The following is a 27,337-nucleotide window of genomic DNA, read 5'->3' on the forward strand; positions in this document are numbered from 1 at the left end:
GATGGAAGCTCCTGGATGCCGTAATATCACGTAGGTTCAGGCACTGATCCACTTTTACAGAGACTGGGTGCCTGAATTCTTGCGAGATCATGGACCCTAGAAACTTTCATTCTCAGCATGAAAAGTCCTTGTGGTGCCAGTCTCCTCCTCCTTCCCCCCAACTCTTTTCCGATACTTTTCACCCATTTTGAAATGCTCCTTCGGCACCTATGAAGCCTTTGAAAATGGATTTGCTCCATTTTGAAATGCCCCATAGGTGCCTATGAGGCCTTTGAAAATGGAGGTAATTCCTCCATTTCCACAGGCCACATATGCACCTATGGGATGTTCAAAAATGGAGTGAATCCCTCCATTTTCAAAAGCCCCATTTGCACATAGATGAAGCTTCCAGTCTCAGTCTGAGCGAAAAGTATCCCAGTAGTGGCGGAAAGGAATTGTGGGGGGAAGAATAGGGGCAGACGCCACAAACACTTTTCACACCCAGGAGCTTCTATCGACTCTCCTTTCCCTCAAAGGGAAAGAAAATTTGTCAGAAAGGAGACAGATCTTTGTAAGGTAAATGAGTCCAGTGCAGCAGGGAGGGGGAAGCATGAGGTATCTTAGTGGGTTGGAGAGGCCTTGGGGGGCTGTTCCATCACTAGCCCCCCCAACCCACCTTCACTACCCTGAGATACCTCATGTGCACTTAACGAACCACATATTCGCTCAGTGCATTAAATTAGTGGATGCATGGGGGATATTTTCGCTTAAATCTTACTTCTGTTCACCTACACTGCTATTCTCTAAGAAAAAAAAAACTAGTTACTGTATTGACTCCAAAGTTAGCTTATGTGTACATCTTGAATCATGTAAGAAAGTGGATTATATTTATTTTACATATTTGCATACAGCATACTAGGTTATGCACTTTAGGCAGCATATAACATTACGTTATAGCATTTAAAATATCACAAAACATTAAATGAGAAGTCTAAAATGTATAAAATGTGACCATGTTTAATAGTACTGTAAAAAAAATGAAAATCACACATAGAGGCCAGAAGCCACATGCCCTGACAAGCATAAAACTGTAAGGCCACAGAGACCATGAAACAGTCGGAGGATCATTGTCTAAGGAATGCTAGGAGATTCCAAATCCTTTTGGGAAAGATTAGCTGACATAGCTGTAAAAAGTTGCCACAAGAGGGTGCCCAAATGCTATGTATTAAATATATAGTTTTGAGTCAAGCATACTGTTTTTATGTACTTCCTATGACTGTAAAACACTAAATATCCTCAAATATTAATGGCTTTCTTCCACATTCCATGTCCCTCGCCCCTCCTTTGTTGGTTACCACAGGGATTCTCCCCTCCTTTTCAGTATTTCTATCAAACCATTGTAGGTCGGAGATCATCCACCTATATGGAATTCTGTATCATCAGTATGCTGATGGTACTTGTGTCTTGCAACCCCAGGCTGGCCAAGTGAGGCTACTGAGGTTCTGTCGCAGTGCCTGGAGCCTGTTTTAAGTTTGGCTGGGTTGGAATCGCATCTGATTTCCTTCCTTCCTTCCTTCCTTCCTTCCTTCCTTCCTTCCTTCCTTCCTTCCTTCCTTCCAGATAGATGCCCATTTCATTGCCTTGACTTTGAGCAGCATACAAGGTTAAACACCCCCCCAAAAAATAGTTACATACGTAACTAAAAAATAACCAGAGAAATCAGTACAATCATTTTAAAACTATTAAAAACCATGAAAAACACAATCAAAGAGAGCACCATTTGTTTTCCTAGAGATACAGCCATTAGGCAAGGCTCTTCCCCCACATCACTGGATCCCCATGATGTCATCAGGCTCCTTTGAAAAGCCAACAAGATCAGGGCCAGTTTCATTCGGGAGATGATTTTGCAAAGGGTGTGCCCTGCAGCAGAAAAAGCTCTCCAGGGTCTTGCCAGATGACCCCATCATAGACAGGACCCATAACATTCCCTTTCAGCCAGTTCTGTTTTATTTTGTTTTATTTTGTACTGTAATACACTATATGTGAGGCTGCCCTTGAAGACCACTGAAAACTTCAAATGGTCTAGAATGCAACAGCACAGGCAGTGATAGGCATATCTCAGTATGCCCAGGTTAATATCTCTGCTTTACAAGCTGCGCTGGTTGCCGTTTTATTTCAGGAACAAACTTAGGTTGCTATTCATAAAGCCATACATGACAAAGGTCCTGGTTACTTGAGGGACAGAATAGGTACCTTGATTTTAGGTTATGCTTTCTGTTCTATCAGAATAGATTTCAGTTATGCTTTTTTCCACAGATGCTCCTTTTGAGCAGTTTCCTTGCAAAAATCCAAAGGAATTCTATCAACTGCACAATTGTTACTGTATGGTAGCTTTGTGCGCCATGATTTGCTCCTATGTTGCATTTTACTTATTTTTCCAAACCACTTCTACCCATTAAGAGCAAATGGACCACCTGGATCTTAACTTCCCATTTTGCAAGGTGGATTGAGTTGCTCATCACCTCAGAATTTAACCTAAAGAAGGTCCTCATGCCTTCTCATCTGTCCTCAAGGAGTTTCTTACATATTGATTGATTCTGTGCTATCAAGTCAGTTACTACTCTTAACAGTCACATAAATAGGTTTTCCCAATGACAGTATGTAGCTAAAAGTAAATCCTTTGAGGACTTAATACATAAGGAGCATTGACTCTTTACAAAGCCAGATTTACCAAATTTGGGGGTGTACTTCACTCATAAGATAACATGGCTCCTCTCATATAAGAATATACCTCATAACCACTTCTTCCCACCCTCCAGCAAACAGTACTCACCTTTTTTCCGATAAGTAATAAATTGCTTTACGAGTTCTAACTTGCATATTTCATCATTCTGTCTGGAAGGTCCTTTTTATGTTATCAAATCTTTCAAGCCTGATCTGTATGTAGTCAAAGCCCTTCAGATTGACCCCCAAGTGAATTGCCATCATAAAAGATGGCATTGTAGCATCAACTCACCAATGGAGAATATTATGTGCCTTGCATAGATGTGATCCTTCTTTTATTTTCATGGGGTAAGATTGACATTTGTCCAAACTTTTCCTTAAATCTGCTGTTGCTTGGATTGGGCCTGCCATGGTTTCCCAATTCTTCAAAACCGAAAGAAAACTATTTTATTGATGTCCAAATGGTGACTGACTTTCATTTGAAACTAAAATGAAAGACTCCTTTTAAAAATTGTCTTTCTTCACAATATTTGTCTAAAAAAAGATAATCATGTTTACTATGAATTGGTAAAATAATAGTGATCCTTTTATATTAATTGGAGGAAGAAAGCCATGTTGGCCTACAGTGACCCCCCCAAAAATCAGGAGGAGCATGGTATCTTTTTGACTAATACAAGTTTATGAAAAGGTTTTTGTAAGCCTCACTTTAGTGCATCAGATGTAACTGGAATTTTTCAGTAGTGTTCTGTGAATGGTTTACATCCATTCTACATGTTTGGTGTTCAGTTTCACTATGTTTTTTTTGTAAAAGCTGAGGGGAGTTAGCATAATCAAATCATGCTCCAAATCCATGGTACAAATTGAGAAGGAGGCAAGATTCCCACCAGGAATACTATAAGCCAGTGGTTGTCCACCTGTAGTCTGTGGACCACTGAAGGCCTATGAAGTCTTGAAGAAATGTTGTGATTTAAATCTTTAGTTAAGCTTGGTGGTCTGTGGCCATGATCTTTGGCCATAAAAGGTATGTAAAGGTCTGTGAAGAAGAAAAGGTTGAGAACTACAGCTTTAAACTATAAAATATATTTAATGAACTGTGCACAGGTGCATGACCTGTGTGTTTGCCTTCATAGATTGTCACTCCAAGAACACCACCCTATCCTACCCCACCCCGATCAGATAAGTAACAAGCCCTTTTGGAGAATCTCTATTCTCTTTCCATACAAATTAAAGAAAACATGAGTGTATTTTAAGAATTACCTGGTTTTGAAAATATTACGTGTGGAGGAAGTACTCAGCAAGATGTTGGAAATAAAGAAATTACATTTTTGCTGGTCTAAGCTTCAAGAAAAATAAGAAATCAGTTTTTTTTAAAGCTAGATTAGTGAAAACTGCTAACTTTGTTCAATCCAAAGAAAAATAAGTAAGAATGATGATAGCCTTACTGTACTACAATCCTTAGTGATTCAACATGTTGGCAAGAGGTTGTTGTGTCTAGAGGTCCTTCAGCAGTGTAGTCTGAGGGAAGGAACAAGGAAACCAAGTAATGAAATGTGTCATGATGTCACAACAGAAACTTTGCAACTTATGTCTTTGTCAGGCATCATAATGCATATGCATAAGAATGGAGCTTGCAGTGTGGAGACACATGCAATTGATTTATCATTGTGACTTGGTGTCTATATCTTTCATTGGCCCAATTAGATGCACAGAATCTCTTACAATTATTCTATAGACCTTTTACTAATTATTTTTCTCATTTGCAGAATATTGTAATTGAAGATCATCAAGGGAAAATAATCCCATTTTGGAGTTTGGTATTATTATTCCAAGACAGAGAAACCTTACAGCTCCACACCGAACTGGATTTTCACCCTAGTTTAGCAGCTTTGCTGCTCACTTAAATACTGATGAATGAAGACCCCATTTGGAAAGGCACCAGGTCAGCGATCCAGAGCTGATGCAGGTAGGTAATACTATCCTAGATCCCAACAGTGGATAGCAAACATTGATGGCTGCAGATCCATATCTTGCATTGTGGTGCTTCTAGGTGTTGGAGGCCAGATGCCTGTACCTGAGAGTTCTGCTAGTTTCTTGCGTTTGTCACACTAGACATCCACTGCAAATGTAGACTGGCACATTCATACTGGAATGCTCAACATGGCAAGAGGGACGTAAGAGGGTAGGTGATGTTCCTGCTGTTCCTTAGAACTGTTGGCTACTAAACAGGAGATCTAGATCAGGAAGTCTCTTCAAAAGTTCTAATCAGTTTAAAACTGATTGTCCTTACTCTTTTCTTCTTTGTATATTATCTTGCATGTGCAGGTGTCTGCCTAAATTTGCTTTGTCCTGAAAAGGCTTTGGTTCTTTTTAATCAAAAATGATGTGCAGAAATATTTAGGCAGGCTTTGCTTATAGTCCATATGCAGCATGAATTAACTATGCTGAAAAACATAGGCCAGCTGTGCACAGTTAAGAATGTTTGCATTTAGGTATAGAGGATTTAGTTGTAGTTTTTCTGCTGTCCTCATATATTGACATAATTTGACAGAATGTCTTTTGCTGTTTATATCATCCCTTAAATCATTTCAGGCAGACTTTGCATTGTATAGTGTAATATACTGCATATAAATATTAGGTTATTGCAGAGTGTTGTCCTACAATAAATTTAAAACGTAGGACAAGGAATGGTGCTGGATTTTTGACATAAGGGATGTCTCTGTGTGTCTCTTTGTGTGTTACAAATATGATGTCTCTAAACTGGGCAAAACAAAGTGCCTCAAAGGGCAACTATTTTTGAACCAAGGTACCTTAAATAGAAGAACTTAGAGTGTGTCTGAAAGCTAGTATCTTAATTCCAGCTAAATGAACAAACTTTAGTCAGGTTACTCCATATGGAATTATCTATTTCTGTTAAGGTTTAGCAATCTGAGTCTGACAAAAAAGAAGCATGCTATCTACTAAGCTTTAACAACTTTAACAACTTCAGATAAAAACTTGCCAGCCAAAACTGATATTAACTATGGATAACAATTGGCATAGATAGGGGTTGGTCAATTAATTTTCCCAAAGGGCCACACAAGCTCAGATTGCTCAAATATCAACGGTGAGGGGTGCAAAGAATAAATAACTGGAGAAGAAGGGAGACTAAGTCTCTGGGACAAATTGACAGTCCAGATCATGAAAAGGTTAAGTGCTGTTTTCAGTTTCCCCATATAAGTCTACCTGAAATTCAGAAAGATTCAAATTCTGGATAAAGGAAGCTTCAGGGAAGCCAACCCACTAACTTTCAAAAGGAAGCAGGTGAAGAAAAGCCTTTGGGCCTATTTTGGACCAAAGGAAATGTCAGGACCATAGACAGTGGTGAGGGTTTTGCTGGACTAAAAAAAGGAATGAAGTCCCATTGGATTGTGTGTTTAAAAAACTGGATGGAGGGAGACTCCCTAACAAAGATTAAATTGATTCATTTTTTTGAAGATGAGTATTAATCAGAGTGATCACCAAAAGAAAGCCTGGATTATAACGTAATGTTGCAATTTCTACTTTATTGTAGGAAAAAAATAGTTGGAGTATATTTCTGAACATGTGTTTTTAAGGAAAGAAACCAATTTACACGATAAATGTTGTTTAATAGTGACAAAAGAGAGTGAATGTAGCAAGTATGGAAAAGTTTTTAGTTGATAGTGAAAATAATGTCACCATCCTATATGATAATTTTGATCGTTCTAGGAAATCATGACCAGTTTGAAGGTGGAGACAAGTAGTTTATCACTTTCACATTCTGATTTAAGATACATCCTTGAGACCCCCAACCAGAATAATATCAAAGGTGCCTTAAAAAGATGAATTGGAAAGTTAATGAAGACCCTAACAAAAATAACTTCACAGGATCCTAACTCACATAGATTTAAACAGAAAAGGTTAACTACTTGTCTTTAAAATAAAATAAAGTCCAAAATCCTAAACCTCATATCTTCCATTTAATTGCAATTGGCAAATTTTATAAAACATTTTATGACACATAATTATTATAAAGCATTTTATGAGATAATACAAAATGTCATAAACCTTTTCTGTGGTCATATATTGTGTGTATGTGCATGTGTATTGTAGTGAATATTGCATGTGGCTATGGCTACATTTTAATATCATTAAATCTTGATTATTACAGGTTTAAAATGTAGCAAAAGAGTGCTAAATATTTGACATCACTACATAATTGATTCTTCAGCTACACTGCAAAAAAGCTGCACTAATTAGTTTTTTTCTGGGTTCAATTCAAAGTGTTATTGATCATCTCAAAACCATTCCACCCCATAGCAGTATAAATTTTGTCCGAGGTTATTTGCCTTGCCTACCCTTACTAGCTAATTCTTATTAGAAATGTCTATAAATACTTTTAAAATCTTTTTCCATTTTTAATTTGTATGTTTTTAATGTTATAAGCCATTTGTTGTAATGACGAGGCAGTCGAGTTGTTTGATCATGAACAAATGAATCATGATGATCTTTATTGGAGTCTAGGCTTGCATTTATACACATTTTTAATTATCCTCCATCATTGGTTAACTTTGGTTATTGCTTAACTTTCGTTACTGTTTAGCATAGTAATCCATACAATTAATTATCTCTAGTTAAAGTCTAACATATGTTTACTTCCTCTCTCTAATCCTCCTTTAGATTAGTGACTTTGTTTACCTGAGTTGTATTTGCTTGGAAACATTTTTTATCTGAGGTTTGCCATCCGAGATTGGAACATTCCTGCAATTACAACTCTACAGCCATTCAAAGCATATATGCATGGGATATAAAAATTAAAATAAATATTCCTTATTGGTCAAGATTATTCCAGCGTTATCGGGATAGCCAAGTTATTTTTGTAATAATTGATTGTAACAGTTGTAAGCCAGAAGAAGAAGAAATCACCATTAGTAAGCAATTATATCACAGGAGATAAAGGCACTGACATTTTAAATGAGGGAAATGTTTGTGATTTATCATGAATATTTACTTTGATCATAGCTGCAGTATACATCAATATAAAACAAGAACATAAAATACCAAATTATAATATAACTTCATTACAATAATTTTTAAAAATTATCACAAAATTATAATCCAGTGTTTAAATCTTAGTATTAGGTTTGTGTCTAGTTTCCCAGATCTAGCAAATAAATGCACAGAATTTAGCTGCTTCTATACTATCCAATCAACCTGGCTAAATATATATATAGACAGGAAATTGCACAGCAGCTGTCCAGGTGAAGTCAGAGACATTGACACAAACTTGGTAGTCTTTTGTATAAATATAAATATATTTTAACATTCAAATTTGCAGCACTGTCATCATCCAGAAAAGGAAGAACACAAAATAGTCAGGAATACAGGAATATCATGAGGTAAATCTGAACAGTATATAGAACAGACAGAAGAAAAAGGAGGGAAAAAGGGGACAATTCGCCTTTATACTTACAACAACCAATCATAGCGTAGATTGCATCATGCATGAGTCAGCACTCTTAACTAATCACCTACAACTGTATGTTAGGCCTACTGTACACTTTATTGTTCTGCCTACTAAATTCAATATCCTAATAAAAGACCACTGCTTAAGAAAACATGGTCCACTGATTTTCCTGCTCTAAAACCACAAGAGAATTTCTGATAGAAGAAAAAATGCAGTAGGTTTGTCTAATTTTTATGAATGACAGTATAAAAATCTGCTATTTGGTTGGTTTGTAATTATCAGAGTACAATATAAATATATCTGGTTTAAATAAAACTTGCATGGAATAGGAACTGATAGTGATTGAAACCCAATAGTGGAAAATGAAATATAATTATACTTTGTTAGATTGGCAGTTAATAGGTGATAAAATAAAATAAGTTAAATATTAAAATATTGTGTTAGAGACAATCTGTATAGAAACTTTCTGTACTGTTTTATATTGTGTATCAACATATGTTATTGCTTCAATCCATTTATAGTTTTGTGAATGAAGATAAGGATGCACATTTTGATAAATAATAATCAGAACACACATTGCATTTACTTTGTTTTCTCTATTTAGAAGTTCCAAATGCTATGACTTTTTCAAAATGGTGACAAGTCCTTCCATATCCATTCTATAAATGCTGGATGTATTACCATAAGTTGCTTTCCTTGTAATTATGTAAAATAATGCATTATTGTGATGTACATTAAATCAGTTGTCTTGTTTATTGTAGTGACAATCTGCCAGTTGATAATCTTTAATAATTTTGGTGAACGCTGAAACCAATTATACTAGATAACTATGATAGCAATTCTATCTGGTGCATATTATTGCTAATATGAAAACATCTGGCTTTTTGCCCACCCCTCAAAAAATGTAAAGGCAACATTTATTCCTTAAGTTGAATAATAAGAGAATTTACTAATGTCTTCGAATTATATGACAAGCTCTTTTTATAATAGGGTCTCCTTATTGTGTTGTTGCTACTAAATCTTCTAGGCTTATTCTAAGTCTTTTTTCTGTTCTACAGGAATATTAATAACGTGTTTTCCATCACATGGCCCATCTTAAACTTCCAAGTAGCTATATATTACTTTCCAAAGCTGTATTTGGGGCTATATCTTAACTACAATGTTAGGTATTCAGCAACACGTCTGGCACAATTTTAATAAAAAATGGTTCTATTAGTAGTAACTATGTTAGAATATCGAAGCTGTGGCTCTGATATCTTGCTTTGAAAAAGTAGGCAGTGAATTGTTTGCTTGCTGTTCATGATTTCATTTGATTGTAGACCAGTATCTTAATATATACATTTCAGCATTTTTGTCCTAACTGATCTTATCTTTGGGTTTAGTCAGTCTTTGGGGATAAAAATGAAAATTCTAATATTAAAAAAATGTGTGGCATATCCTAAATTGCACTGCAGCTGATGCCCTTGATAACATTAAGGGTTTCTTTAGAACAGTGGTTCTCAACCTGTGGGTCGCGACCCCTTTGGGGGTCAAACAACCCTTTCACAGGGGTCGCCTAAGACCATCGGAAAACACATATTTTCGATGGTCTTAGGAACCGAGCCATAATTTTATGGTTGAGGGTCACCACAACATGAGGAACTGTATTAAAGGGTCCAGCATTAGGAAGGTTGAGAACCACTGCTTTAGAAGGTTCAAGAGCATATTTTCTGAATGCAAGTCTGTTAGCTTCCAATTTAAGTAAAGGAAAAGGATTACTATTCAAGCAGATAACTTGGCCTAGCCCAAGCAGTCTTAATTATGTTTAATAGCTTGTCAGAATATGTTAATACATTTCTTGATATCATTAATTTCATTTAATATGCTATTTTTGCCAATTTTGAAATACTTGAATATTTTGTGCAACACAACTTAAATATTAAGTTAGTAGTAGTGTACTCAACAAATGCCTATGAGCTTTACTGGTAGTCCTCAGCTTATGACCACCATAAGGACTGAATCACTAAGCAATGCAGTTAAGTAAGTCAGCACGTGACTGGACCCAGTTTTAAGGCTATTTTTACTGTGGTCATTAAGCAGATCACATGGCTGTTAAGCAAATCTGGCTTCTCCTACTGACTTTGCTTGTCATCTGGGAAAGTCTCAAATCATGATCATGAGACCTTGGGACCCTGCAAGTTTCATAAATGCAAGCTGGTTGCCAAGCATCTGAATTGTGATCATGTGACTGCAGGGATGGTAGGATGGTCTTAACTTCAAGGTTAGATTATAAGTTACTTTTTCTGAGGCTGTTATAACTTTGAAGCCATTAGGCTCAAGCCCAAGAGACCGACACATCCAATTTGTTCAGTCCTTTGATGGCTTATACACAATAAGCAAAATCTTGCCAAAGTAAAGCAATAATTTTCTAAGCTACGACATATATTCTGAGAGTATGAGGCTATTCTTAACCTCTTTCTTTCTCACCCCTCTCAGGGTTATGCAGTCTCTTGATCCAGATCTCAATTCTGAATTGGCAAAAAAAAAAAAACCTCTGCTGCTGCAGGTGCACATTCCATCACAGAACTATCATTAAAATCCTAAGTGGAGAACCACCTGTCAAACTATTTTATATTTGCAGCACCCAGCCAAAGAATCTAAATTATTTGTGAATAGACCAAAACATCAACAAATTCTAATAAGTCTGGAATAAAAGACAAATGGTAAAATGGATAGGGTTGCATTAAAAAATCTATTTTGGTATAATGACTAGGTTGGTATGCCAGCATTTAGCAACTATGTGCAGGTTACAAAAACAACAGTATTTGTCTAAAATGGATATTGTCTTTCTCTTTTCAAATTAAGAAAAAGTTTTGACAGGATAAATGCTTCTCTATAGTTGGCTTGTTCTTTTATAGGTCAGATTTATATGGTCAAGATCTATAAGGTATTAACAATGCATAGAGTTCTAGAACATGATCGCCATATACATAATAATCATCGCCATATGCAAGACATATTTGCGATATGTTTTAAAAATAATTTCCTATAATTTCAGGTTTTATCAGATATTTTCATTGTGATCATGGAGGTAGCCCAAAATATTCTTGAACTGCAAAAATTGATACAGTGGAACCTCAGGTCATGACTGTAATCCATTCCAGGACTACAGTCACAACCTGATTTCGGGCACAACCATCTGCACATGTGTGGACCCAAAAAAATTAGTGCTGAAGAGGAAATTGCTGTGGCGATTTTCAGGTTTGCTTCGTCGCACCCCAAGGTCTGTTCGCAACCAGAAGCAAAAAAAGCAAAAAATCTGGTCGTCACCCGATTTGGTCGCGAACAGAAGCGTTCGTGACCCGAGGTTCCATTGTACTGTTTTACCTTTGATAATTAGTTCTTTAACAGTATGAAAACCAAAACAGCTGTGTAAGAAAATTGTCTAACTAATAACAAAAAAGATTTTTTTTTTCTATTCGAGGGCCTAAGTGTACCTAGTTACAGATTCTGTCTTCTGTCATTGGAGACTGATTATATTTAGGGAGAGACAAATAACAGACTATTATCTGGCAACATGAATGTTAAAGAACCAAACTTTATAACAATTTAATCTGATTATTCTACAGTTTCTAAAAAGAGGGGAGGTTATCCATAATGTTGGGATAGAAAATGTATGCTCTTATTCAGGCAAGCCTAATTTTGAATTATGAAAATACCAAGTATCTTTGGGGACAGAGGTAAAAGTTTAATTCACTGGGATTGGTTTAAAATAAGATAGATTAGATTTGATTGATATGCTCTATGTATAACCACAGCAAATACTCTGTGAAATAAGAATAAAGTTTAAACTTTCCCATCATGCAACTTTGCCTCTTAGTTCTTGTTTGCTTTTTTTCTTGTAGGGCATGCAGGTGTCTCTGCCAGCATGATGAAGAAAAGAGCTTCCCACAAGTAAGTAGTGTTGTCATTTTAATCTCACGCTTTCCTTTTTTATGAGGGAGCTGCAATTGTAGAGTTTTGTGAAGAGTAGCTGTTGATTGTGCGATCTGCAAATCTTCTCAAAAAACTAAGTTATCTGGACATTTTAAGACTTTATTCTTTATCTAACTTGGGAGTTATGAGAAGACTTATCTCCTCTTGTGTTCTCTTTTATAATATATCAATTTTATCATTGATAAAAGAATGTGCTAAAGAATGTAGAATATGAGGTGCATAAAATAGACAATGATATGCTTATAGAGTTGAAAGGTATTTTTATCCCATCTCAACCTACTGCTATATAATAGTTTTATCAAGAAATAAAAACTATTATATGACCCACAGTGAATTCGTGTTAAGCAACATTAGTTATTCATGGTAAGAATGGTAAAGTTTTTCTACACCTCTAAAATCAAATTTCATATATTCAAGATTAAGGAATTTTCAGCATGGAAATATAAGGCTATTAGGTTTTCCAAAGCCTTGCCCGTAATTTCTCATATACCCAAATTGTCTCAAGTGTTCCCAGCCCTGGACGCTTTTTTGATAGAATACAAATCTGTCAAGTTGCAGGGGAGAAATGGGGTGGGGGGACACACTGTTTTTAATAAATACAGAATGTTATGCTTTGGAGCCCAAGATTATACAGGAATACATACTGTTGAAACCAGATGGGTAAAATAAATTTACGTTAGTTACAAAACTTATATTTCTAAGAAAAGACTAGTGTTTACTTGGCCAAGATCAGAATGCTACATTAAAGTGGAAATTTTCTGGAGTTCAGCCAGAGTCCACTTCCAGGATAATTCTAGAATCACATGAAATAATTTTAGAAAGTTCCAAAACTTCATCTCTCAAATAAGGATATATTTGGAAGTAGGTACAGCCATAATATCATTTACTGAATGTATTGCAAGTGTTCTGTGGACTTGATTCCTTGATGAAAATTGTGTCCATGTATGTGCATTAAATAACTCCATTTCCTAATAGAAAAGAGTAGTTAAGTATGAAATACTTCATATTTTTATTAAATTGATTTGCTACCAATCTTTCAGTTCAAAGTGACTCTGAGTAGCTTCTGCAACATAATACAATTTTTCAATGTATTTAATCTTAATGGCTTTATATATAAATACAGAAAGCATCGAAACAACGTGGGACCAAGTAAACCCATTTCTCAACCCAGAAGAAATATTGTAGGCTGCAGAATACAACATGGATGGAAAGAAGGGAGTGGGCCTGTGACACAGTGGAAAGGCACAGTCCTAGACCAGGTTCCTGTAAACCCCTCTCTCTTCCTTATTAAATACGATGGATTTGATTGTGTCTATGGACTAGAACTGCACAAAGATGAGAGGGTTTCAGCACTTGAAGTCCTTCCCGACCGAGTTGGTAAGTATTTTGATGGAGACTTAGAAGCATTGGGTGTTAATGTTCAAATAGTGTCATAGGCTATAGAATGAATGGATAAAGATTTTTTGCACCCAGGGAATGTTAGATAGAAAATTTACTGATTTAAAAATAATCCCCACATATCATTATGAACAGCTGCCAACTGAACATAGTACCTGTTTAAAGTGCAAATATAAACATTTTCATATCCCACAAAGCAAATTAAAATATAAAAAATTGGCAAATAATAGAGAACCAGAAATGCATCCAGTTTGCTAAGAATCATAGCCTATCCCTTCTGCTAAATTTTTACCAAATCTTCCTGGAGAACCTTTTCAAGGATGAGCTTTACATAGTAAAGGCCAACAGAAGAATCCTTTTTTGTTACTAAATTAGCTTCTAAGAAAAACACTTCCAAATAATATTGATATAAATGTTAATGGTTGTGGTAAAATTGAACAAGCTTGAGATAAATCATTTTTTATTTATTAAATGTATAGCCTCTGTTCTCGCTTAATAGAGTGTTCAAGGGGCTAGAAATAAAGCAAGAAATATTTGTAATATATCAGTTAAGTACACACTTCTGTCTTTACTCATGCAAGGTATAAGTGGAGTGCACATATATATTTCATAGAATCGCTTTAATATTCTTCTCAACAAGACTCTCACGTTAATAAGCAGGCTATTACATTTTAAATTCATTCAGTACTCTTTGAATATATATGTGAGCCAGCCTGTCTTTACATTATAAAAGCAAGTACTATATATCAATAAAACTTAAAAATGAAGAATTACAGAAATTTAATCAGGAAGAAATATTTGTAAAAAGAGCCAATTTTGTATAGTGATGAAGATACTGGCCTAAAACCAGGAGATTGTGGTTTTCTAGGGATCCCTTATCCGTGAAAGTTGGCCGGGAAACTTTTCAGTTTTAAAGTCACTCTTTTTCAGTCCAATCTATCTCATAGGACTTTGTTTGGGGGAAAGTAGGAAGCAAGAGTATTAGGTATATTTACCATCATGAGTTAAATATATAAAGGCAGGATGTTATTGTTATGGTATTGAAAAAAGCTAGTCTACTTTTCATTACAGCTATGCACTTCTTTGAAAGTATTTATTGCATTGACAAATGTTCAGAGAGGCCCTCCATGAAAGCAATTTCACAAACAGGTTGGCCTCCCATCCCTAAGAGCAAAGTGAATCAACCGTAAATAGCCCCAATTCCTAATTCTCCCCTACCTTTGCTCAGTCTGAATTTATTGTCAGTGTTCTAGAATTATTTGCCATGCAAATAATAATTGGAGTTTTAGTGGAAAAGTAGCTACAACCATAAATTGCCAAATCAATAGCTGGGATTAGCAAATCCTATATCTGGACACAATATTATGATTATACAGTTTCTAGTCTGATGAACTACTCTGATGCCTTCTATGATGAATATGATTTTCCAAGATTTCTAGATTTATCTCTACATATGATTACCTATATGTTAAGTTTTTCAATGGAATCATGATAGCAACCTACCGTCCTTCGGCCAATACCAATACCCATGGCAAGAACTGTATATAGACTGTATCCCAGTAGGTCTAGTACAAGATAGAACAACAGACTATGATTTAGTGAAAACACAGCCTATCTTTGTTTATGGGAAATCACTGCCAGAAGATTTAATCTGCATAGAGGCCTTTATTAGAGGCCGAATAAAGACTCCCTGGTAAACTATTACTTAATATGAAGCAGGATGGAGATCTGTCAGATGTGCTGCTATATATTTCTGAGATCCTAATGCTCCCTTTTTCAATTCAGTCAGTAATGACTGTTTCTAATGAAATGACTCAAAATCACATTCATCAATCCTTGCTGAATCTTAAATACTGATAATATAATTCAATAAGCTGTTATAGATTGTTTCCTAAAATGTTTATGCAGTCTTGTTCACTTTATTTGAATTTCACACCATTTTGCCCCATCTCTACAATCATTTTCATTCATCAGCAAATGTTTTAATAGGCCTCAACTGTTGTAGAGTGGGATGAATACTTCCTAACAAATCCTTATTAAAATTAAATTAAAATTCAATATTTTTTCTTTTTTGTTATTGAAGTCAAATTTAAAATTGAATCTTATTCAGTGCTTAATGCAAAATTTTACTTTAATTAGAAGTGCTTTCTTCAGCTTTTAAGTGATTGCTGAATATCCTTAAATCCCATACAGAGAATTTTTAATTATGTTAATCTTGAATAAATTCTTGAGTAAAATCAAGTATTTATCTAGTTTTGAGGTTTGCTAAATGCTCAATGGCTGCATTTATACTATTTTTCTGGCATCCAAGTAAAATGTGTATAGCTTATAATGTTAACCAAGCATTGAACTGGATCTTTCAGCTTCGTCTCGGATCAGTGATGCTCACCTGGCAGACATAATGATTGGCAAAGCAGTAGAGCATATGTTTGAGACAGAAGATGGCTCAAAAGATGAATGGAGGGGAATGGTTTTGGCTCAAGCACCTATAATGAAGACATGGTTTTATATCACCTATGAAAAGGATCCTGTCTTGTACATGTACCAGCTCTTAGATGACTACAAAGAAGGCGATCTCCGTATTATGCCTGATTCCAGTAAGTTGATCTGTACATAAAAATCAATTTAAAATTCTCAAAGTGTTCTGGAATACAGGACTTTTGAGAATAAATTTTATCGCTAAAACAAAGAATAATTCTTGCGAGCAGATCTGAGAACTACACAAAGTGGAGAACAGAAAGGTTCTTCAACACAATTGTTGCACGTTTTGAATGTTCTGCAGTCAAAATGAATCTTTAGGCTTCTATGACAAATACTTAATTGGAAGGGAAGACAAGAGAGAATTGACTGCTGCAGTGGTAGTATTCACATCTATGGCATATGAATAATTATCTAGATTGTGTTTAAAGTTCTTAAATTTCTATTTTCCTTTTCCTTTATGGAATATAACACTACCTTGTGTCCTATATTTACATCCAGCTATAGGAAAATTCAGATTCCACTATTTGGGAATAAGGAAAGATGAAGCTTGCAAAAAAATCATGTAAATGAATGTAGTACTTATGTGTACAAGAGCCATTAAGCGGAAAAACAAAGGAGAGAACCATTAAAAGGGACTTGCAGAAAAATTTGCCTAGTCCAAGATAGAAAGAAGAGTAAGAAAGAAATTCAAGATAGTAAGATGGGATAAATATGGTCAGGCTTTGAAGATTCTGTTATTTGAACTTAGTATAATAAAGAGTTTTCCTGAAATAATATTTGTTTTGTGACCTGCCCTTAAAGGACTGACAAAAAACAATACTAGTGAGGCTGTGAATATCTTAAAGGGGGTGGGGCTTAAAGGGAGGCTGTTGGAAATAATGAGAAGGTATGGCAGCACTGTTACTGCAATCAGCACCATTGAGCTAACCTTGGCTGATCTTCAAAAAGCAAAGCAGTTAGACATAGTACTTTGCTGGGAGACCAATAGAAATTCTAGAGCTATAAACAAGATTGGGAAGATGAAAAATACTCCTAGAAGGTAATGACAAACCATTTCTACATCACTGCCAAAAAATAATACGGATGTACCCATTAAGTCACCATGTGTTGTGAGCTTAATTCATAGGAGATTTTCTTCAGAGAAAAACAGTGTGTGACCTTACCCAGGATGGGAGAGAAAAAGCAGGAAAGATACAAGCTTTTTTTGCAAAACTGACTGTGCTTTGTGTAATGGGGACACATGAGAGGGGCTCTCTTGAAAGTGAAATACTATAGGCTTGAAAAGAAATGGGGACCAGGAGTCACTTTCAGGTTGTGGTCAGCTTCTGGAACAAGCCCTTGCAGTATCACCAGTTTGCCTTTGGTGATGCAGGTATTTATGATTTTTAATAACACAGTTGTTTGTAACTTAGTGCCAGCAACAGTTCCTCAAATTACCACAGTTCTCAAAAAAAAAAAAATAGCCATGTTTTATTGCAGACTTGTTTATAGCAATTTTGATGTTTTTATGGTATATGCATAATAATTGCAAAGTGAATGATTTTCTTTAGTAAGTGACTTCACCTTTTGTGATTTCTTAAAACAATGTTTTGTTTTTGGATTTTTTCCATGACATGTGCTGGGCTTGACTCCAAGTGTACTTTCAAAGATAAGTCACTAGCATTTAACGTTCTATGTTTGCCATCCACGTCTGTGACTTAATTTCCAGTGGAATATTTCAGCTTGAAGAGAGCATGGTGGGAAGATACCCTTATTATTGCCTTCTCTTGCAACTGAATACAAATTTGCTTCCTTTATTGCAAAGCTTCCTGTGGCTAAAAAAAGACTTATTCAAAGACTTCATTGTTTATTGTGTCAGTTTGAAGCTTAAAGAAAGAGATGGAAATATTAGACACACTGCAGTAACTTTTAGGCCTATTAAGTTTGATTAGAATATTTGTTAGGTTAAGAAATTACTGTTTGGGAATTGGTGAATCTTTCCAGCTCAATTACTTTTTCTGTTTTTTTCCCAGCATCCCATTTTTACATCAGCTTTCGGTCTTTCCTGGAAACATACATATCATTTTGTGCTTTTATTTATGAATTGCATTGCAAAATAAAAATGTGAGAATCCAGTGAAAGTATGCATGGATATTTGTGTCTGAGGGAGAGAGAATTTCACATATATGCAGAGTAGATTGCCTCACCATCCTTGCTTGGGGTGTTGGGGAATCATGTACTCAATTGTTTTTAAGCAGAAGCATCTACAAAGATCAAATGATTATTGGCACAATGAAACGAGGTGTTTGTTTTTTAAAGCATAGTCTACATTTAAAACATTCAGAGCAGGTACGACAACTATTTTGTCACATACTTAGTATATACATAATCTTGAACTGGTCGTTTAATTTGTTTTGGTTTTCTTTTTTACTAAATAAGAATATTTAAAAAAATTAGACTGAAAAAGAACAAACATACAAGCTAAATACTTTTAACCATCAAAATAATAAATCTACCTAATAATTGCCAAAGATAATAATTATGGTCTTAGATGTTGGTCATGTTTGGGAGGCTGAACACTTTTTTTTAGTATGGATGGAATAACTTCATGCCCAAGAGAAGGAGAGTTTTATTACTGAGTTTGATTAAAATTTTGTGACTAAACAACGATAATTTTAATGTATATTTTGGAGATGCATCAAAGTGAAAAATAGAAAGTACTGTAAGCATATACTTTCTTAGGGCATGAAAATTGCCATTACTTTTATTAACAAGTATATCTTGTGATAGTAGAATGATTATTACTACAAAAATATAATGTTATGTCATTTTATTTTAAAAAATATGATTTGAAAATAGTAAGTTCCTATGTACTCTATGTCATACATGTTTATTATATATTGTAATATTATCTTAATAGATTATTTGTCTATTAATGCTCCATTATTTTAGCATTTTAGACTTAGTAAGCATAGGTTAAATTGGTTGTTATTATTTAGCATATGATGAGAACGTGACAGAACAGAAGTAAACAATATACACATTTTCTGTAATTATAAGTAAAACTTCCATGGGGATATGGCAGTGGCCTCATAACTGGATTTCTAATTCAGCTATCCAGACTATTGCATCTGGCATTACTTCATGTGGATTTTCTAGAGAACCACAGAATGTACAGCATGGGTTATCTTGTACAATATGCTTAATAGTTTGCATATTAGCACCACAATCGCAACAAGAGGAATCTTTCCATTCCCACTGATACAGGGCAGAGAAACTTCTTCCAGTATCACACCTAATTATGTTCAATTTCAACCAGAAAAAGGTCAAAACCAGGTGGTTTGGTAGAGGGATCGTTAATGGTCAGGCCATAAGAAGATACTTTTGGACCATTAAATGTATTAAATATATATATGAAATATTGATAATATCTTTCTGTAAAATACTCATATAGTTTAAAACATTTTAATGTGTTATATATTATTAAGAACAAACTTAATGTGAAGTTGCTAGGTTTTTTTAAAATGAATTATGAACAGCTAACAAGAAAATTAACAAATATCACTTTTTATTTTCTATACTAGGCAATATTTTAATCTATATTAAATAAGAATTTGTTGGACTGTTGACCCTGAGTTTAAAGAGAAATAATGTTGACATTTGAAATTTTGGCTTATGCTTCATGAAGTAGAATATATTTACCCAGGTTACATAATTATTCATTTGAATAAGACATTACCTACTCAGTCAATCCAATTAGTCATTGATAAAATTTTGAGAACATCCATTCTGTCTGTGCCATAAATGTAGCTTTTGTTTTAAGGTGCTAGAAATGGATCTCTTGCAATAATATATTCCTGGTGTTTTATTTTCATTTGTAAAGAAGCAACTTCTCTTTTGAAAAAAAAAAACATTTTGTCTTCTGCTTATCACTAGAAGTAAATAAATTGACAGTGGTAACATAGATAATTGTCATGAAGAAATGTACTTAAGAAGGATACATTATGATAAACACTGTTGTGTCTTAATATAAACTTTGTCTTTTTAGACGATTCACCTCCAGCAGAGCGGGAACCTGGAGAAGTTGTAGACAGCCTAGTTGGAAAACAAGTGGAATATGCCAAAGAAGATGGCTCAAAAAGGACTGGCATGGTCATTCATCAAGTTGAAGCCAAACCCTCTGTCTATTTCATCAAGTTTGATGATGATTTCCATATTTATGTCTATGATTTGGTGAAGACATCCTAGATGCCACCAAGCAAACTTTTGCCAAACTTGTGGAACCTTCAATGTAAAATTTGTAGACACAGAAGACTTAACTGCTTTCCAGTTTATTTGAAAGCTTAGATGTCCCTGCGAGCCCACAATCTCTGCCAGGAAAATTATTCCATTGTGAACTGTACAAATAGACTTTGATGTGAACATGACACATTTTATGTAGGGGAATTCCTTTTCTTAGAGGAAGTCTTGTTGGGGTGGGTGGGTATCTGGACAAAGTTAGGACAAAAAAAACCAGCAGCTGCAAATTCAAGCTGTGTAAAAGAACCTAGCAATGTAATCATTAATATGATTTCTCCCCCTCCCCCAATTATATCTTTCCCTTGGCTTTTCACTTAACTTTTCAACTGCCAATGCAAGTGTAGCTTGATATTAAATTGCTTTCCTGTATGTAATATTAAGTTTTCTTGTATTAAACATATTACGTCCTTGTTTTTGGGGTTTGGGCAGAGATGATTAAAACTACTTTAAGCAGTGTTAAGGAGTGCCTAAACCAATTAATATCAGTGTCCTATGTTCCAGATACTATTACGCTTCTGTTATATGAGAATGTTGTACATTTTAATTACAGGATAATAGAATATGGTATACATATGATGCAGTTGATCAGAAAAATGCAGAGCAAGTGTTTATCAAATGTAGGACCTGGATAAAATTAAAGCAAGGATGCCTTCAGTTCTCAATATTGTTGTTGTAGGATTTTTTGTTAACTTTTAACAGAACCCAGGTGCTTGGTGCCGTAGCAGCTTAGTCATTCATGTTAACATTAAAGAATACTACACAGCAACTATTGGGTGTCTATCAAATCTAGCAACTTAGATTCTTGTATGTGGACTAAAATCTGTTACATGTAATGACAAACCTCACAAGAGTCCTCATACATTAAAGGCTTGTCTTACCGAGAAAGAAAGTCATCTGTTGCCTTCTATTTTGATATACTGCATTCCTTCTTGTTTCCTTATCTTCTGCTAAAGAAGGCTTCTACCTTTTTTTCTCCTGGCCTTTCTTCTTTGGGTGAGTCCAGACAAGACGTGCAATTCCAACCTATTGTCGCCTTTTGTGCTGTACATTGTATTTGCTTGAGGTATGCTGTTTAATGTGAACTACATTAAAAGAACACTAGGGCTCTGCATGCTAATGGTGCACTACCTAACGGAAGCTAGGCAGTCTCCATGGTTCAGCCATCTGCAGCCGAGGATGGATGTAAATAAGGCGCCTGCAGCTTCAGAATTCATTCTTGGGTCTTTTTTTTTTTTTTTTTGTAAAGTGGTAGATTGGTGTGGCAACTTTTTAAACGAATCAGTGGAAAATATCATAACAGCAACCAAATTGAGGCGGGGCATTGCAGTGACTGAAGGACTGCTTTCAACCAAACCTCTTTGCTTAACTACAAGGCTGAGGAGTTTTAGAAAGTGTTGCTGATCAGCTTTTTGAGGTTAAGTTTACCTCTGGTGTGAGTATGCATATTAAACTCCATGCAATTTAAACTTTTTTTTTTTTTTAGTTTTGCCTGAATTCATATTGTAGCCTTAAGGCTTGTGCCTCATTACGTTCTTTAATGGTAATACTCACCATATATAAATAGTATCCTAAAATTTCTTGACCATTGCTACTATTGCATTATGTCCAGTATTTCATCACAGGCAACCAAAGGCAAGCTGTTGTCTTTTCCATGAAGAGCTTTTCCAATGCAGTTTTTAAAGCCCTGAGTACCTGAGTCATGATGTTCCTGTGTTCTTGAACAAAGTGAGCAGATTTGCGACCCAGTGTTTTTCATCCAGCAGATCTGTATGTTTTCTATTGACTCTTTAGAGTCCTGCATGTAAATCTCAAAGCTGAGCCTGGCTCCATGAGCCCAAGTTGATATTTGTGGCACAAGAATGAGTGTGTATTAAACATACACAAGAGAAACATGTAAATGTAGTACTTTGAATTGTGGGCTACATAAACTATGAATCCAGAGTATATCTCAAGATACTTGCTAAGGATTAAGTAGAACGAAAAAATCATGTTCAAAGAGCTTGTGATGAGGTGATTTCTGCAAGTCTCTTAATAATACACCGCATTCTGCCAGTTTAGAGTAATCTATATTCTGTATAAATTTTATGGGTTTTTAAGTGTCCACATTGTCTGCTTTTTTTTTGATAGCTTGACCACCTTTTTTCTGTTTTTGAGCTAGGGACTTAATTTTATACCCTGCCCATCTGTTTTGGGCTTCATTTTAGGCTCATATTTCAGATCTGCATGCAGTGCTTGTCACCCTGGTAACTAATGTTGGTCCCTTGCTCCAGGGATTCAGCATCGGTTTCCAAATTATCACAAGCTTGTGGTGGCACAAGCTATGGATCTGTGTATAAAAGTTACTGGCCTTTCTCCATTTACCTGCTGTAGTGTTGTATATTGTGTGTTTTATGTGATGTCAGGCTGCCCTGTAAAATTTTAAGACAAAACTTAAATGCAGACCATCCCTTTTTTGCATGCTTAGAAGGTAGAATGTTCAATGTAAGAAAGTTAAAGTTGCATGTTTAAAAAATGTTTAGGTTTTTTTATTTTGTTTTTCTTTTTTGTGAATTTGCTTATTGTGCTGTTTTAACGGTGGTAGTAGGATTAAATGCACTGGTGAGGCAAACATAGTGCCAACAGGAGGTAACTTTCCAGTTGTATGTGTCATGCAGCGTTTGAAGGGACCATGTACTTTGTTCAAAAAGAAATAAAAATTAGTTCAAATTAGTACTAGGCTTTTTTTGTGCCAAATCCTAAATTGTGATGAAATAGAATCACATTAGAAACCCAGGCAATAGTGCAAAAAGCTATTTTTGCTGGATAATTTTTAACTTCCTTAAATTGGTGCATTTTAAAAATTAAGACTTCTCCATGGATATATTAATTGCAACCATTTCAAAGAACCAAAAAAATACAAAAAGAAAATGTGTGGTTCCTTGGAAATGCTGTGGTTTTTTATATTTTTCATCATTAGTGCAATTTGGATGGTTCTTGCTATGTGTATAGTTCAAAGGTCTTCGTGTTCACATTTTAAAATTAGGTAAATGACTTCATCTCTAGAACTTGGTTTCATTTTCATTTTTTTAATGATGTAGACAGTTCCCTGTTCTCTGCATTTAGAAGTATAAACACTTTAAATCTTTAAATCTGTTACTTAATTCTGTAAGTAATTTTTATAATTATGATGTAACTCTATCCTTAAAACATTTAAAATAAACCCTTTATGTGCAACTTACGACTGTAAATCTTGTTCTCATAAGACAAATGTGATGTGTTCAAATTGAAGAGAAATCTCTTCCATTTTATAATTAAAATGAACTTTTAAAAAAATTATTCCATTTTGTAATTAAACTATTTTAGCAATGAAAAATTATTTATGCCGATAAATGCTGATAAATATTAGGCAATATGTTATTTTAAAAAGTCAGTCAAAACACTAACCCATTTAAGTTAAATGCAATAGGTCAGCAGCTGAGCTGCATTATTTAAATTATTGAAACCAAACAACTGAAAAGAAAAAATGTTTCATTACTTTGTCCCTGCATTATAGTTAAACAATATAAAGTTGTATACAAACATGTAGGCATCCTTCATGAAATTGTACGTTCAAGTGAATCCTCAAGTGGACAAAAGTTGATACATCTGGATGTACAAAGTTTAAATACTAATTTGCAGGTTCAAAAAAGTGACCATGGCAGTTGGAAACCACTTAAATCACAACTCCTTTGTAACGTCTTTGGCAGAAATAAAGGCTCCCAAATGTTTCTTGCAACCAGACATCTTGCTATTTGGATTTTTCCCCTCTTCCTTACAGAAATTCCTCTAATATCAAATTATTCTTAGGACCGTTTGCATGTACATGTATCAATAATATTCAAGCCTGGGGACTGTGAAGACTACACCAAAACCTTTCTCTCTTTACCTGTAAATGCTTCATGGTTGATTTGGAGGTATTTATGAAATTTAGCTATTGCTAAAAACAAATTGCACTCCAGGCAGTTTACAGAACATACAGAATAAAAATGCAATATGAAATAAGAACTATAGTAAGCTCCAAATAAATGCTCATTTAAATTAATATTACAGATATTCCTAGATTATTGATTAATTGAAACATCAAATTTCTTCTCAGCTTCAGATTCTTCACTGATACAAGACAAGATGTTCTTTTCACATTCTCTACTCTTTTCTGTAAATAAATCTTAGGCATTGAAGTTGGAAGAAGGGTTTCTCTCCTGACAACTTTCTCATGCAAATTATTTTTATACAAGTATTATGGGCCTATAGACAAATAGTAATCTTCCAGTTGGTTATTTGCAGTAATCTGGAATTCTGTTTTGCATATATGGCCAGTTTGCAGACATTTTTCTTGGGCTTCAAACTAACATCCAGCATGTTCTACAAGCATTCTCTGTGGTAGCTCCCATTTCATAGAACATTTCCCTGCAGCTCCAAACAATCTTGCATTAAGCAAGCAAGTAAAAAGGATGCATGCCTTTAAACCTAATTTATTACAGGCACTACAGCTACCGCTATTTTGATTTATTTTGTGCTATCTTTAAAAAACTCTGTTGCATTATATACTCACCAGCCAGAATCTAGTGAGATTGGGGATATCTTAAAAATATTCCCAGATGAATTTGAGCATGTTTAAGATACATTTTCTTTAGGGGGTGGGGGGAATTCACTGAAACACACTATTCGTCAGTGCCAACATTTTTGCATACAACTATTTAATAATGATCTAGGAAGCTATTTTTTTAAATGTATGCCTGTATTGAATCCATAATCTGAGTGCAAATGTGAGAACAGCTGGGTGAATGACTATTGAATGCATTTTAAAGTGGCTTTTCTTTTAGACCCAAGCCGAGAGACAGTCAGTGAAGTCAGTGAAATCCACTGGAATCCTATCCTTTTATTTGCTTACACCTAATGGCCAGAATCTCGCCAAACTAAAGTGATAATTGTCTAGGCTATTAGATATATCCTGGGAGATTCTAGGGTGCGGTTATCCCAAATTTCTTGTTCCCCCCCACCTTCCATTTTGAGACTGCAGTTTTGATCCAGGTATCTTTCTAGGAAAAGCTCTTGAGTTAGCAATACCCCCCCACCCCCACTGCTGCAGGTGCACATTCCATCACATCTTCAAAGGTATTAGGACTTACTAATATATTACTAATAGTACACATTGAAAGCCGGGACAGAACAGTTATGAAATGAATGCTTGAAAATTCAGTTTATTGGAATAGAGTGGAAATGAAACATGTCAATGATCAGCAGATACACACAACTTGTGAGTGGAGAGCAAAAAGCGCATTGATGATACAAAGTACATTCAATCAGGATTTGAGAGGTCTTAAACTATGTTCACCCTATTTTGGGATTATACTTTTCAAGTATAATCTGACTTCAAAATAGCATTAAACTATGACTTCAAAATAGCATTAAACTATGTCATTGGTATTTAGCCTGTGTAGCAAACGTTAGGCCATCAAAGAGACTTGAGGGCCACTCATGTAACTTTTTGACATTGACCAAAACTGTCCTTTCTTTGAAATAGAATGTAGTTTGATACTGGTGTGTGCTATGAAGCTCAGAAAATAAAAAACTAACTTCTTACTTTTTTTTTTTTTTTTTTTGAGAAAGTGAAACTGGAACTTCAGGGATAACTTGTGTTAAAAAGAATTCAAAAATTAATTGTATATATGAGTTGATTTCCAGTAATTACATTTCCCTGCCACTTTATTCAAAATTCTTATATTCAACCTTTCTGTCAGTGCTACTCAACATTTCTCATGAAACAACAAAACAATCTCTCTTTAGCAACCAGTAAAATTATGAAATTAAAATTTTTCATAAAACAACACAATAAGCAGGGTCTATCAAATAAATGTTTGGCTTATATAGAATAAAGGGAGTAAAAAGGATCCTAAGGATGGCTATGGGAACCGAAAGGCTTTTTACTATTTCCAAATCAAATGTGATTCTGATGGAGCTACGCAGTGTTTCTGTATGCAGTATTATTAAATCCCCTTTTCCAAACAGTTAAGAACTGGGAAGGAAACTTAAAGTACTATAAGGTTTTTAAAACACACTGTTACATATTTACTACAAGAAGGCAATAATCAATGGCCCTCATGTTTTGAAGAATGATATAGCAAAAAAATCTGATAGCCTGTTCTAGATTGGAGATATACCCTGTTTATGATTCTATTGTAAATTAGGGTTTGAGTAGAGGCCTTCATCAGGGGCTTGGTTAAAAGGTCATTCCACTTCAGCTATTTGTTTGCAGGAAAATAAGACATTAAGTCTATATAACTATCAAGAATCAAGTTTAATTCAATATGCTTGCTTCCATATTTGGCAATTCCTTGTCTGCCCGCTATGTATCCAAAAGAAAAAAACGGGGAAAGATGGGCTTTTTGCAAAGTAACTAAGTCCCCCTCACTCAATATTTCCCCAAGGTTTACCTCCTTGGAAAGACACACATGATTATCAACAAAATTCCTCAACCAATTCTCTGATGGGCATAAAACTTAGGAAAGACTGTCATGCTTTATACAGATTTGTGTAATTTTAAAGATGTTTTGAATTTTAAAAGTTGTTTTGAGGAACAACATTTGCATATGACACAGAAACCCATACATATACATTTACAATGAATAAAGTATTCCTTTATCAGCCATTTCCCTTTAAAACTGTAACAGAATGAGACACACACAAACCTTGGGTCAGAAATATTCTAAACCAAATATTCTGGTTGGCTGAGGAATTCTTGGAGTTGAAGTCCACATGTAAAGTTGCCAAGATTGAAAAACAATGTTCTAAACTGCCTCTCAGAGAGTTTGACTTTTAAAGAAGAAAGAACGTTGAAAGGTTTGAAATGAATAACAGTTATTATGAAAGGGAGAAGAATATGGACATTATAGTTCTCTGGAACTGCACTAAATGGCAGGTGGTGGAATTGATTGGGTTCAGATGAGGGGAAGATTATGAGGTGGCTTTAAATCAAAGGCAGTCTGACAATGGGAATTGTGGATTACTTTGGAAAGAAAT

At 34.9% G+C, this 27,337-nt stretch overlaps 1 protein-coding gene across 5 annotated transcripts in view; it reads left to right on the forward strand.

Moving 5' to 3' along the window:
- The window catches only part of SPIN1 (spindlin 1), a 47,479-nt gene extending 23,967 nt beyond the window's left edge, over positions 1 to 23,512 (forward strand). For 4 of the 5 annotated variants that reach the window (XM_026703923.2, XM_026703925.2, XM_087926847.1 and 1 more), the window contains 5 exons: positions 4,467 to 4,666; positions 12,052 to 12,100; positions 13,266 to 13,519; positions 15,904 to 16,137; positions 20,049 to 23,512. In XM_026703923.2, coding sequence (XP_026559708.1) covers positions 4,615 to 4,666; positions 12,052 to 12,100; positions 13,266 to 13,519; positions 15,904 to 16,137; positions 20,049 to 20,248 — 789 coding nt within the window. In that variant the 5' untranslated portion in view covers positions 4,467 to 4,614 and the 3' untranslated portion in view covers positions 20,249 to 23,512. Of the gene's footprint in view, positions 1 to 4,466; positions 4,667 to 4,750; positions 4,883 to 12,051; positions 12,101 to 13,265; positions 13,520 to 15,903; positions 16,138 to 20,048 lie in introns of all 5 variants that reach the window. The other variant, XM_026703928.2, reaches the window with a different exon arrangement.
- Positions 23,513 to 27,337: the final 3,825 nt, after the last annotated feature.

This window comes from Pseudonaja textilis, chromosome 2 (assembly GCF_049901715.1).
Source record: "Pseudonaja textilis isolate UNSWEBS1 chromosome 2, rPseTex1.2, whole genome shotgun sequence".
Taxonomy (NCBI): domain Eukaryota; kingdom Metazoa; phylum Chordata; class Lepidosauria; order Squamata; family Elapidae; genus Pseudonaja; species Pseudonaja textilis.